This window comes from Primulina eburnea, chromosome 13, assembly GCF_022965805.1.
Source record: "Primulina eburnea isolate SZY01 chromosome 13, ASM2296580v1, whole genome shotgun sequence".
Taxonomy (NCBI): Eukaryota; Viridiplantae; Streptophyta; class Magnoliopsida; order Lamiales; family Gesneriaceae; genus Primulina; species Primulina eburnea.
In genome coordinates, this window is record NC_133113.1 from 34055884 (window position 1) to 34069351 (window position 13468).

Here is a 13468-nt window from a genome sequence, read left to right on the forward strand (position 1 = left end):
AGTATTAATGGTTAATAATGTTATTTCAAATCACGAAAATGCATATTTTTATTTGAGGATTTAGTTATGAGTTGATCTATTGTGAGACGGTCTCATGAATATCGCTAGGTTGACATGTCTCACAGATAAAAATCCGTGAGACCATCTCATAAAAGACATACTCATAACTAAATCCTCAAATAAAAACATGTATTTTAGTTATTTGAAATAACATTATTAACCACTAAAGTGGCACACATTTACGTATAATTTCTTGAAACAAAGTATTCCGTTTAGAGGAATTATTACAAAACCTAATTTGAACCAAATTTTGGTCCATACAAAATATAGACTTGGAAAAATTTATTTAACAGCAAATCGATATGGAGAGATTATTATTCTCTTATCCTTCTGTTGCGGCTACACCTAGCTCTTGCAATATTTTGAACGAGTACCTCTCCCACGCCCTCTCCCAACCCCTCAATAAGCCCTCCTATAAACTCGATAACAACTTGCGATGCGAGACGAGCAGCAGCACCGAGCACACTCGGCTTCTCGGGAGCCGTGATCCCGTTATCATGGAGGCCATTCACGAGTGTTTTGGCGCACACCGCATGGAGATGGTATTCGCATACGGTACAACGATACATCCGTCCCGACCTTTTCAATTTCTTGCACTCGCCACATATCATGTCGCCGGCTGTGTTCGATGGTGGTAGCAGTTTCAAGGGGTGTGGATGGATTGGGAAGTTGATTTGAGTTGAGAGGAGGGCGCAGCAAGGATGCATTTGGAAGCTACATGCCCGGCATCTGTAGGTAAACCCTTTGGAAGACTTGCCACAAATATCACATCTTGGCCATGGCATTATTCCGCCTTTTGCAATTTATATCAGCAAAAGATCCAATTTATATACAAATAATCCAAATGTAGGATCAAAGATATGAGGCAAAACCTGACAGACACACTTAAATAGTTGACAGTATTCGTACCCTGTTTAGGTTTAGGGTGGAAAATGAGTTGGTGCTGGGCGTGAAGTGGATGATTCATCAGCAGTGGAGCCGAGTTAGCACAAAACTGGTGCAGCTGAAAATCGCACTGCTGACACGCGAACCTCTTGCCGGCTCCATACTCCTTGCAGCCGGCGCAAGTGAACAGATCAGGCGAGGTTACCTCCGTCAAGGGGTGTTTGGAGTGGATCAAATGCGTGATCTCTTCCCCCAGAATAGGCGGTGGAGGGGCCTGTACCGAATTTTCCGTCACCTGAGAGTTAAAGGCGGCAAGCATCTGATTCAAGGAAGAAGAAGATCTTCTCATTGGAAATTTCTTGATGATGATATATGAGAATTTTTGAAAGATTATATTTTTCACACCAAATTGTTGCTTCAAGAGAATGATCGATGGTGCAAGTTTTTCTTTGCAGGGAATATTATTTATGCTGCCTTGGAGAGAGGACACAGTGATCATAATACCGAGTGCATGTAAATCGTAAGATTATTTATTTATTTTTCTTCTTACATTTTGCATGTATATCAGTATATATATGTAAGATATTATGCATTTAATTTGAAAACAATATTTTTTTTGCAACAATTTCTTGACCGAACGGGCCAATCTCATAGAATTTTTATAGCACGATTTTCCATATTATATTCAAGAGATTTATCCAATGCATATCAAAAGATAACGATCGCGGATTCTTTTAAAAAAATTAAAAGAGTAAAAAATTGGGTCATTAAGATTAGGAAATTTGGCATTTACCCTTCACGAATTTGTGTAACTCAAGGTTATAACTTGTTTAAAAATTTCTTTTCTTTTTGACTTGTAATGTATTATTGGGAATATCTTTATTATGGTGCGCGCTTGTAAGAAATCATCAATGCTTTAAAAATATAAAGCCTGCCAAAGTATTTAAATCGAACATTATAGATTAAAGCTTTCTTAGTTATAATTTTATTTTTATTTTAATTATCTCAATTCAATTCAAATAATACATACATATAATAATATGAGATATTTTAAACTACTGTCGGATACAATAATTGTCTCATTTAAATAATATATAAATCCAACATTTGGGGTAAATGAATCATATAAGGATTCCTTTTGTAAAAGAATTTCAAATTGATTCAAAACTAAAAGTGAATTAAAAAAAAATAACTAAAAGTGAATAAAAGAAAATTTTAATATTTTATTTTTTTAAATAACACGTTAAATTTTATAGTACTAGTATTAAATTTGAAAAGACAATAATTTTATTAGGCATCAAAAAAGGACTAAATATTTTGAACTTTTGACCAAATCATTGTGTTTTACATAGTTTTAATGCTTAATTATCTTAGTAGGTCTCTTGTGAGACGGTTTCACAAATCTTTATTTGTGAGACGGATCAACCCTATCAGTATTCACAATAAATAGTAATACTCTTATCATAAAAAGTAATGTTTTTTCATGGATGATTCAAACAAGAGATCCGTCTTATAAAATACGACCCGTGAGACCGTCTCACATAATTTTTTACCTAATTATCTTGTTTAAATGTCGGGTGACCTTCATCTTTAGTGCACTTCAAATTATACGTCTGTGGACCATTATTATGTATTAAAAATATCAATTTTGTAGACTTAACTAAGGATGAAAAGAATCCAAAATATCTTTAGGAGATTGCAAATATACGGGTTCTTATTCCAAACACAAAGTGGAGGCCAGAGAAAATTTTGCAGCCTTTTTTATGATGTTTAAAGCTTAAAGATTCATCAAATATTGAGGCCCGGATTTTTGCGATTTGCCATTTCTTTCTACGGCTTGAGCTGTAAAGCGAGCAAACTGCATTCATCCTTCTTTAAAGTAAAATTAATTATTTTAAAACTCCGTATTTGTAAAAATCAGGATTAAATCTCTTATAATTGAAGTAAGTGTTTTATTTATTTTTTTTAAATGAAAGATTATTAGTCTGTTAACGATTATTAAAAGCTTTTATCTTCTAGAGTTTTTATAATACAATCACCGAGTAGATCTCTTGTGAGACGGTCTCACAAATCTTTATCTGTGAGACGACGGGTCAACCCTACCGATATTCATAATAAAAAATAAATACTTTTTATTAGATGACCCAAATAAGAGATCCGTCTCACAAAATATGATCCGTGAGACCGTTTCACACAAGTTTTTGCCTACAATCATCTTGTGTAAAGCAAATCATAGGATGAATGGTTTGTCTCTTTGTTCAAAATTACATAAAAAATAACTTAAAAACTCGATAGAAAATTACGAAAGATTTTTTAAAAAAGAGTGCATGGTAAAAAAAACTTGAAGTTGATTTTAAGATAAAGTATAAAATGGATAAAATAAAATTTTTATAAAATTTAAAAGAGAGAGAGAGAGAGATTTACGAGTAACATCTAGCTACGCGGACTTATCCACTATTTTATATAATAATATTCCTTAATTCATAACCAAGAAAAGATTAGGTCATATATTTTAGTACAAACCTGTCATTCCTTAGATCACAACCAAGAAAAATTCAACCAAATGTTTGGTAATTCACGACCTGTAACAACGTAGACTCTCATTCTCAGTTTGATTTTAAATGAGTGCGGGTCGTGCCCGAATGATCGAGATCGGAAAGAAAATTTCTATATTAACGATGATTTAACTATTTATTAATATTAATTTAGTGATTTACACTTCATTCATCTTCTTGATTTAAGAGAAAAATATGAATGATGTTATTTTTAAATATCTTTTTTTTTAACTGTCGAAACGATTAGATAGTTGTTTTACTGTATCACAAGTTTTACAAACACAAACAAAATAAAAGTATATAATAACTATGTCGTATCGTTATTCTAATTATATGACGAGTATTGTAAACGAATCAAATCGAATACAACTACTAAAAAAATTGAAGCCTCTAATTAGATGTATGCTAACTCAAATATTTTATATCACTCGGAAAACAAATAATCATTCAAAATATATTTACTTAATATATATTATATTATAATAATAAAATATTAAATATCGCGAGGAACATCTCAAACATCATAATTTGAATTTAAATTTGGAAAATCTTCAAATATATTTGAGTTAATCTCGTATATCAAATATTTTTCAAAAACAATTTAATTCTTTCGTTTGCTGGAAAATTCAACGCAATCTCCAAGATATGTGTCATCGCTAAGTCATATCTGTCTACTCAAATTATGGTCAAATTTGAGTAGAGTTTCTTAAACGGCAAACAACACAAAAGAGGAGCTGACTAAGATATGACGTCACGTGATCCACGAAACGTCATCGCTTAGTCATCAAAACCAATGGTCCCAACGACACTTTCCTCCGCTCTCTCGTGACCCTCCGTACAAATATATACCACCTCCGCCACCGCCTTTTCCCCAACTCCACCGCCATTTGTCTTTGCAAAATCCTTCGATATTCGTTAATGGGTGCTTGTTTCTCAGCCCAATCCGTCGATCAGAAGCCGTCCGCTAATGTCGTCTCCATTGATGGACAATTTCGCCAGTATTCTCTTCCTGTCACAGCTTCTCAGGTTCTCCGGTTCGAGTCTTCTTCCCCGGACTCCATCTTCCTATGCGATTCCGATTCCTTATGTTTCGATGATTTCATCCCCCCTCTCGACGGAGAGCTCGAGCTCGATCCGGATCAGATCTACTTCGTGTTGTCGACGAATAAGCTTAAGTATCGGCTGGCTGCCTCCGAAATGGCGGCTTTGGCCGTGAAGGCCAGCATTGCGCTTGATAAGGTTAACATACGCAGACGGAGGAGCAAGGCGAGGATTTCTCCTGTCCTGGTGGCGGAGGAGCACCCGCAGTCGAATTATCAGATTCAGAACAAGGTTTCTTTCGATTCTCCGCTAGGGGTAATTTCTAGATCCGGTTCAACGAGGAAGATGCATAGATTCTCTTCCCGACGAGCTAAATTGGCCGTCCGATCGTTCAGAATCAGGCTCTCCACCATTTACGAAGGATCTGTGCTCCACGCCGATTGAAGAAAGTTGGAAATGGCACGCAAATCAAATCATACATACATCAGTACTGCTCAAGCAAGCCGATGATCAACTAGCTAGAGAATTTTGCTGTAATTCTTTCGAAAATGATTACGAGATTCATTATGAAAGTACACGAAATTAATCCCTCGTCGCTCGATTCTGTCAATTGATTCCTGGGCCCGTGTTCTCGGAGGATCGTAGACCTCATGATTCCTGAGAAATATTTCCAGCATTTCATGTAATGTACGCAAATTTTGCATAAATCCCAATTAGGTCGTGATGATTTTTATCCAGATAATCTTCTGAGAATAATTAATATTAATATATTCGTAATTAAGCATGTGATTCGCATATCTTCTTATATAATAATAACAATATGTTCTTCTTTTCAAAATTCTTGATGAAATCTGTACGTACACTCATGCTGATCTAATATTGACAAGCAAAAACTAGCTAGGAGTTGAATTGACTCAAATCTCTTACGTCTCCACATGATTGTTTGTGAGCATAACAAAAAGTGATTCTTGATTTTGAGTTTTTTTTTTTAAAAAAAAAAAATCAGTTTTGTCTTTCTAAATTCATATTTTGTAGAGTGAGTTTTATGTGAGACCGTCTCACGGATCTTAATCCGTGATACGGGTCAACCCTACCCATATTAACAATAAAAAGTAATACTTTTGTATGAGTGACTCAAATAAGACATCCGTCTCACAAATACGACCCGTGAGACCGTCTCACACAAGTTTTTGCCTATTTTGTATCTGTTTTCTTTTATTTTAATTGAAATCGACACAAAACATTAAAATTATGATATTCGAATGACAATTGTTTCAGACATGATACAAAAAAAAATAAGATTTTGAGTTTAAAATTGTAATAACTTTATTAATATCAGTATTTGTTATATATGTCTTTGTGATTAAAAATAATATATTAGTATCAGATCTGAACAGTTATCAATTAAATATCATATTTTCCATGTTTTATGTACCGATTTTCATCTGAAAACAAAAGTGTCATTAGTACAAATAATTTTTTTTATACCAATATGATTACTCAGAAATCATATATTGAGTAGGTCTCATGTGAGACCGTCTCACGGATCTTAATCTGTGAGACGGGTCAACACTACCCATATTCACAATAAAAAGTTATACTCTTAGCATAAAAAATTATACTTTTTCATGGATGACCCAAATAAGAGATCCGTCTCACAACCACGACCCGTGAGACCGTCTCACACAAGTTTTTGCCTCATATATTAGTACAATGTATGAAACAATTGATACTCAAATAGCATATATTAATACCAAAATTTTAATGTTTTGTAATGATTTTCATCCGATAAAATATATGTAGGCTCGAGAAGTGCAAACACATTTTTTTGTGAATCAGAGAGTCCAAACATATAATTTCTGACAATGCTGGATACAAATTTGATTAGGTTATTGTGAGGACGTGTTAATTATGCTCATATTTATAATAAAATATTATTTTTTCATGAGTGATTCAAATAAAAAGTCCATGTCACAAATTTTTTTTGTACAAATTTAAATTTGTGTGTGAGAATTTATAACATATTTATCTTTGAAAAAAATTGAAAGGTCATAAACATGAAAAATTACATTTAAATAAAGAGTAGATCTCATGTGAGACCGTCTCACGGATCTTAATCCGTCAGACGGGTCAACCCCACCCATATTCACAATAAAAAGTAATACTTTTAGCATAAAAATTAATACTTTTTAATGGATGACCCAAATAAGAGATCCGTCTCACAAATATAACCCATGAGACGTCTCACACAAGTTTTTGCCTTAAATAAAATAGGTTATTGTGTGAAGATTAAATAATATAGAAGAATATTCGAGTGAGATTTTCTAAATAAATATAGAAATATAAATAAGTCATCACAAATAAGTTAAACGAAGATCTATCTCCCTGACCTTAAAAACAAGGGTTTTTTTTAAAAATAATTCAAATTTTAAAATTAATTTCAAAAGTAATTTAAAAAAAAAAACGTTTTCAGAAATACCCTAATCCGCGCTTACGAAGCGCGGACGCTGCTCACGTGGAGCAGCGTCCGTGCTTCGTAAGCGCGGACCCTGCAAACGTGGAGCAGTGTCCGTGCTTATGAAACGCGGATGGTTATTGCGACGGAAGGTAGCGACGGACTGTATAACAAAACCGTCGCTAAAATCATTTAGCGACGGTTTTAAACAATCGTCGCTCATATTGAATCAGCGACGGTTTAAAAACCGTCGCTCCGTTTCGCGACGGACTTTACCGTTGCTAATTCTTATTAACAGCATGTTATCCCCTAGATAATATTATTAAAAATTAGTGAAAATGAAAAAATATTTAAATTGAAAAAATAAATATAAAGATAAAACTATTTTTCGCTAATTTTAAAAAACTTTCTTAAATACAACGCATTTAGGTTAACTTTTTTGGCTATTAATCACTATCATATCTCAAAATTTAAGATTGTGTTAGCTTAAAGCAATGACATGATGCATATCGTGTTTAGTGTATTGATGTCGACCACAAACCTTAATACATTTAATTGTTAAATTTTCGAAAAACTATATATTATTATTTTTTAATATATGATAGAAATGTATTTTTAAATCACATTCAATAAAATTAATGATAAATATTCTTTTGAAAAAAATCAGTAATTTCGTCTAAATCCATATTCACAACGTGTTTGATACATTTGAATGATAGCCATAATTGTTTCATCAGTATCTTTATTCAAATGGGTTGTGATTTTATTTACAAAATCTCTTTATAATGTACACAAAAGACTATTATTCTGAAATAAAAAATAAAACACAATCATAAGTAAATTATGTAAAAATCAGAAAAGTTATTTAATTAATATTTATTATGTGTATTACAAAATAATGTCAATAAATTTTATAAGGTGTCAGTCATCCCTGACTCACTGCAAAACCAGGTTGAATAGTAGAGGTTTATGAAAAAACTTATTTCGTGATGAATTTTTTTCTGTTTTTATTTAATGTCTTCATTACAACAAAAACGATTTTTCGCAGCGCGCAAATTCCTTTTTCGCAGCGCACATTACATGCTGCAAAGATACAAGCCGTTGAAAGTTCAAGATTATCCGCCGCGTATATGTACATGCTGTTAATACTATTATTAGCGTGCAGTGTGTGGTGATAACGGTAATAGCAAATATTAGCGACGGATTTGAGGTTGTTCCGTCGCTAAAATTAGCAACGGTTGTTAAACCGTCGCTGATTCAATTGTAGCGACGGTCTTTAAAACAGTCGCTAAATTAATTGTAGCGACGGCTGTATTATATATTCCGTCGCTAAATTCCGTCGCAATTAGCATCCGCGCTTCGTAAGCACGGACACTGCTCTACGTTTGCAGTGTCCGCGCTTACGAAGTACGGACGCTGCTCCACGTGGGCAGCGTCCACGCTTCGTAAGCGCGGATTAGAGTATTTTTGAAAACGTTTTTTTTTTTTAAATTACTTTTGAAATTAATTTTAAAATTTGAATTATTTTTTAAAAAAACCCTAAAAACAATAAAATTATTATTAAAAAAACAATAAAATTATTCCTTTAAAAAAATTTAAAATTATTCAAAAATAAAATAAAATAAAATAAAAAATTAATGAATGAATTGATATAAAAATCTGCGTCGCAAGCAAACCCTGCACAGCTTCTCAGAGTCTCTCCATACCGGCTTCCCTGCAAGGCTACAGTATCCTATCAACTCAAATTCTCAGGTAATGTACGCTTCCTGCGTGTTTATTTGTTGTTTATTTCTTCTTTTGTTTCAGCTGTGTTCGATCTCTAATCAGTCACTGTTAATGGTTGGATTGCTTTGTATTCCCAAGTCGTAGATGTTGGTTTAGTTCCCGATTCTGTAATTGTTTTGATTTTTGATTCCTTGTTTGTTTTATTGATCAGCTTGATCGTGTTCAACATTAAATATATAAAAGTAATTTAATTGCAGAGAAGAGTAAATGGGTTTATGCATCCAATCTTGGTTTTAGGTTTTAGGTTCATCGATGAGGTTCGAACTTACTGTTTAGTATAAGGAAATTTAAGCTTTTGTGTTATCTTTGCTTGCTTTAAATTTCTGCCTCAGCCCTAAAGTAAACGTTGAGCCAGATCTCTATTGATGGAAACTGGGGGCAATTCACTTACATCTGGGCCTGATGGAGTGAAGCGGAAAGTGAGTTATTTCTACGACCCGGAGGTCGGAAATTACTATTACGGGCAAGGTCACCCAATGAAACCACACAGGATTCGGATGACACATGCTCTTCTTGCCCACTACGGATTACTGCATCAGATGCATGTTCTCAAGCCCAATCCTGCCAGAGAGAAAGATCTTTGCAGATTCCATGCTGATGATTATGTCTCTTTTTTGAGGAACATCACCCCCGAAACACAGCAGGACCAGCTCAGGCAGCTGAAGAGATTTAACGTCGGCGAGGACTGTCCTGTGTTTGATGGCCTCTACTCGTTTTGTCAAACTTATGCTGGTGGTTCCGTTGGTGGAGCTGTGAAGTTAAATCATGGGCACTGTGATATCGCTATAAATTGGGCTGGGGGATTACATCATGCGAAGAAATGTGAGGCTTCTGGTTTTTGCTATGTGAATGATATAGTATTGGCTATCTTGGAACTTCTCAAAGTGCATGAGGTCAGTTTCCTCTTCGTTTTCCCACTTTCTTGTTTAGTTAATTAGCTTCTATGGATTCAGTAAGTTAGAACACACTGCATATGATGGGTAAGCTTTGTGTTCTCGGGCCTTTTTTTGGATTCTTGCTTTAATTCAGAGACTGAAACTTGTCTTTGCTGCATGGATGGGTTAAACTTATTCTTAACCTGCCGAGTTTATTTTTTGCATGAATTACCTTTTATTGCGAAATTGATATAATTTGTAAACGAAGATTTTGGACCTTACAGCACTCGCATTGAGATGTCAATGCTTGCTATTTGTCAACTCTAGTCTGCATTATGATTATGTTGGTATGGAGTTCCAAAGGCCTTGTGAGTTAAAGGCCCCTGTCCAGTAATAAAAAAGTCAATGAAATTGAACTTTTACTGACAAGTTTTATAAGCACGTTAGTTTTGATATTTATTTTTGGCGCTGGGTTTTATGCACATTGATTTTGATATTGTTATTTTTTGGCAGCGAGTTTTATACGTAGACATTGATATTCATCACGGTGATGGTGTTGAGGAAGCATTTTATACTACAGACAGGGTAATGACTGTTTCTTTTCACAAGTTTGGAGATTATTTTCCTGGAACGGGGGATATAAGAGATGTTGGATTTGGAAAGGGGAAGTATTACTCTCTTAATGTTCCCCTAGATGATGGAATTGACGATGAAAGCTATCAATATCTATTTAAACCAATAATGGGCAAGGTGATGGAATTTTTTAGGCCTGGTGCTGTAGTGTTACAATGTGGTGCAGACTCGCTATCTGGGGACCGGTTAGGCTGCTTTAATCTCTCAATTAAAGGTCACGCAGAGTGTGTCAAATTTATGAGATCCTTCAATGTGCCATTACTGTTGTTGGGTGGAGGTGGTTACACAATACGTAATGTTGCTCGATGCTGGTGTTATGAGGTAATGTGCTTATGATTATTGTTATGGTTTTTCAATTAACAAGCCTTACTGTCAGCTGTAAGTTCAAATTTATTCTTTTTTTTTTTTTCAAATCTGTGATGTGTTGATCCCATAGTTGGTGATGCAGCTCTTCTACAATTGATTTACTTACTTGATTTGACAGACAGGGGTAGCACTTGGGGTTGAACTGGAGGACAAGATGCCGCAACATGAATATTATGAATACTTTGGCCCAGATTACACTCTTCATGTTGCTCCAAGTAACATGGAAAATAAAAACTCTCGTCATTTACTGGAAGAGATTAGATCCAAGCTTCTTGATTATCTTTCAAAGCTACAACATGCACCAAGTGTCCAATTTCAGGAGCGACCACCTGATACTGAAATTCCAGAGGTTTGTTCTGCATCAGAGAATCTAATTGAAATTCCTACTACACCTATATTATATATCCTTTTAATATCATCAGATAACTTAAATCTTCTTGAAGAAAAGTAGGGACCCAGAAATTTAATAAGAGATTGAGCTTGTTTAGGTTTTTAATTGAGATGATTTAATCTTATTATCTACACCCTAAAACCTGTCTCTGAAGGCAAACAAAAAACTGCATTGCCTGTTGACTCTGCATGCAATTTTAACATGTCTAAATAGGGAGTGCTGGAGTATAACTTATTCCAGAATTTTCAGTTATCCGATCATGCATTGTTGAGGTTTCTACAGTAGAATTTTTTAAATTGCTCGATTGATGGAATTCGGTTTTTAATTGCTTAGTCTCCTTTATGGAAACATTTTTTTCTAGCCATAATGGATTTTTATGGTGGGGTTATTTTAAATAATGAAGTCACAAATTATTTTCAACGGGTGAAAAACTATAGTACCTGCAATATCTGATGATGTGCTTGACCGCTGTTTCAGAATGTTGTAACATACATAAAAGTTGAATCATACCAATTTGGTGGGATTTGAGTATTATGATTTGCTGTTTAGATGGAAGACAGTTTAGGATTGTTTTGGTTTTTGCCTTTTTACGTCCGTTTGCCCTTTTATTTATTGTGCAAAATCCAAAACTTCCTTTGCTGATGGATGTAATCTTGCGGTTTTTATACTCTGCAAAGCTTTGCGGCCGCTTTTATTTTTGAGTGGTTTGGAGTAATAATGTTACTTGTCAGTTCAATGTTTTGTCCAATGTGGATAACCTAATTTTAGCTGTTCTAATGTGCTTGACATGCAGGTGGATGAAGACCTTGATGTTGCGGAGGAAAGAGCTGAAACCGATTTTGAAATGGATGTTGATGATGAATGGTAGTCTTTTCTTCATGCTATTTTTTTAGCTTTTTCTCTCTAGAAACTTCAACATTCTTATTCGCACACAGCAAGCCTTTGCCTGGCAGAGTGAAAAGTGAATTTCTTGAAGCTGAAGCAAAACTCACGGTATTAGTTTCCTTTTCCTTTCTATTTTACTTGCTGATGGAATTGTTAGAGCTGCACTAGTACAAGAATTTATAATAGTTTTATGCCTCTGTATTTGCATATCGGAAATTTTCAGCCTCTGATTTTAAAGCTAACTAAGTTTCAAAAAATTTCTCCAATCGAAAACAGTTCTTATAGTCAGAGCCAAGTCATCATCAAACTGGTTGTGTCTGGAGGTCATCATTCTCTATACCCTTGTTAATGGCTGGTATTTTCCTACGTTAAGTTGAGTCAAAGTGTGACTGTGAGATGCGTACCATTTACATTCAACACAGAAGAGCAGATGCAAAATTTCATCTGCTTATTCATCGGTGCAATGTACAAATATTGCATGTGTAGTATAAACATATTGCATCAAAATCAATCTGTTATGCGTTTGCTTGTATCGTAGTAGGCCCAGAATTCAAGATTCTACTGATTAGCCTTTCGGATCTTATCGGTCTTTTAACGGAACCTTTTCCTGTTTAGATGTGAAAATAATGAGAATAAATTTTCACAGAACACCATAGTAGTAAAACTGTTTTGAACTTTTTCCGGCTGCTCAATACAGTTGTTCCATTTGTTCTCTCTAGGGAGACATCAGAGAAGGCGAGTGTAACGGCGAAGCGGACCTTAATCCTCCAAAACACATTGCTTAGGCCTTCGTTCCGCATCATGAGTAGGTCTCTATTGTGTAAACAATCGAATTTCCAAAACTATCCGGGTAAAAACTCAGTTCTTCCTAATTCAAACTATAATTTCTCTTGGAAATGGTGAATTTGTTACTTGTAAGTTAAGCAAATCTACGCCAGACTTGCAGAATTTGTGGTGGAGACTGGTAGGAAGTCTCTCATATTGGAATGACAATGAATATTTATGTATATAACTGGCAGGAAGAATCTTAAATGATCGTATGAAATTAATAGTGTTTTACGTCTTTGCCCTTCACAGCGAGGATGGTTTAGAGACTTTTTGAGGCTGCAACAAATGTTTTAAATATGTTAAGATGATATACACAAGAATATTTTCAATTTCATCATACCGTTGGTACCCCAAAAATATTTGACCGTATTTATTACCTTCATGATACCATCGAACTCAATATTTGCTACCGTATTAGTTGAGATCCAAATGCCGTCCCCACGAACCTACAACCCATGTTTATTCCGATACACATGCACCTTGATCATAAAACCTGTACTCCAACTAATTCATTTTCAAGATCTAGCTGAGACGACATGGTACGTAGCATGGTAGAAAACACATACCAGAAGGCCCCGACATAAATCCACTAAGCATTTTCCATGTAAACTCACTATTTGCTTCTTCCTGCGCAATATGAAGTGAAAAACAAAGAAATAATTGGGATTTGCATAATTATCCATCTAAGCTTTACAAAAAATTGCTGACC

The 13468-nt window shown here is 34.6% G+C and overlaps 3 protein-coding genes across 5 annotated transcripts; 2 read left to right on the plus strand and 1 right to left on the minus strand.

Moving 5' to 3' along the window:
• Positions 1-269: 269 nt before the first annotated feature.
• Positions 270-1397, minus strand: LOC140810077 (protein VACUOLELESS GAMETOPHYTES). The gene is made up of 2 exons (XM_073167888.1): positions 970-1397; positions 270-853 (listed from the first exon to the last, which is right to left on the minus strand). The coding sequence occupies exons 1-2, from the start codon at positions 1292-1294 to the stop codon at positions 375-377; spliced, it is 804 nt and encodes a 267-aa protein (XP_073023989.1). The 5' UTR covers positions 1295-1397; the 3' UTR covers positions 270-374.
• Positions 1398-4418: 3021 nt separating this feature from the next.
• LOC140810518 (uncharacterized) lies at positions 4419-4985 on the plus strand. Its single transcript, XM_073168356.1, has one exon. The coding sequence runs from the start codon at positions 4419-4421 to the stop codon at positions 4983-4985; it is 567 nt and encodes a 188-aa protein (XP_073024457.1).
• Positions 4986-8631: 3646 nt separating this feature from the next.
• Positions 8632-12987, plus strand: LOC140809066 (histone deacetylase 19). Of its 3 annotated transcripts, none has more exons than XM_073166531.1 (7): positions 8632-8748; positions 9114-9674; positions 10170-10610; positions 10774-11004; positions 11840-11910; positions 11982-12039; positions 12651-12987. In XM_073166531.1, exons 2-7 carry the CDS (start codon positions 9147-9149, stop codon positions 12714-12716), a joined length of 1395 nt encoding a protein of 464 aa, XP_073022632.1. In that variant the 5' UTR covers positions 8632-8748; positions 9114-9146; the 3' UTR covers positions 12717-12987. The 3 variants fall into 3 exon arrangements, with proteins under 3 accessions (XP_073022632.1, XP_073022634.1, XP_073022633.1); XM_073166533.1 differs by lacking the exon at positions 12651-12987 and adding an exon at positions 12208-12438; XM_073166532.1 differs by having other exon boundaries at positions 8661-8748; positions 9137-9674.
• The last annotated feature ends 481 nt before the right edge of the window (positions 12988-13468 follow it).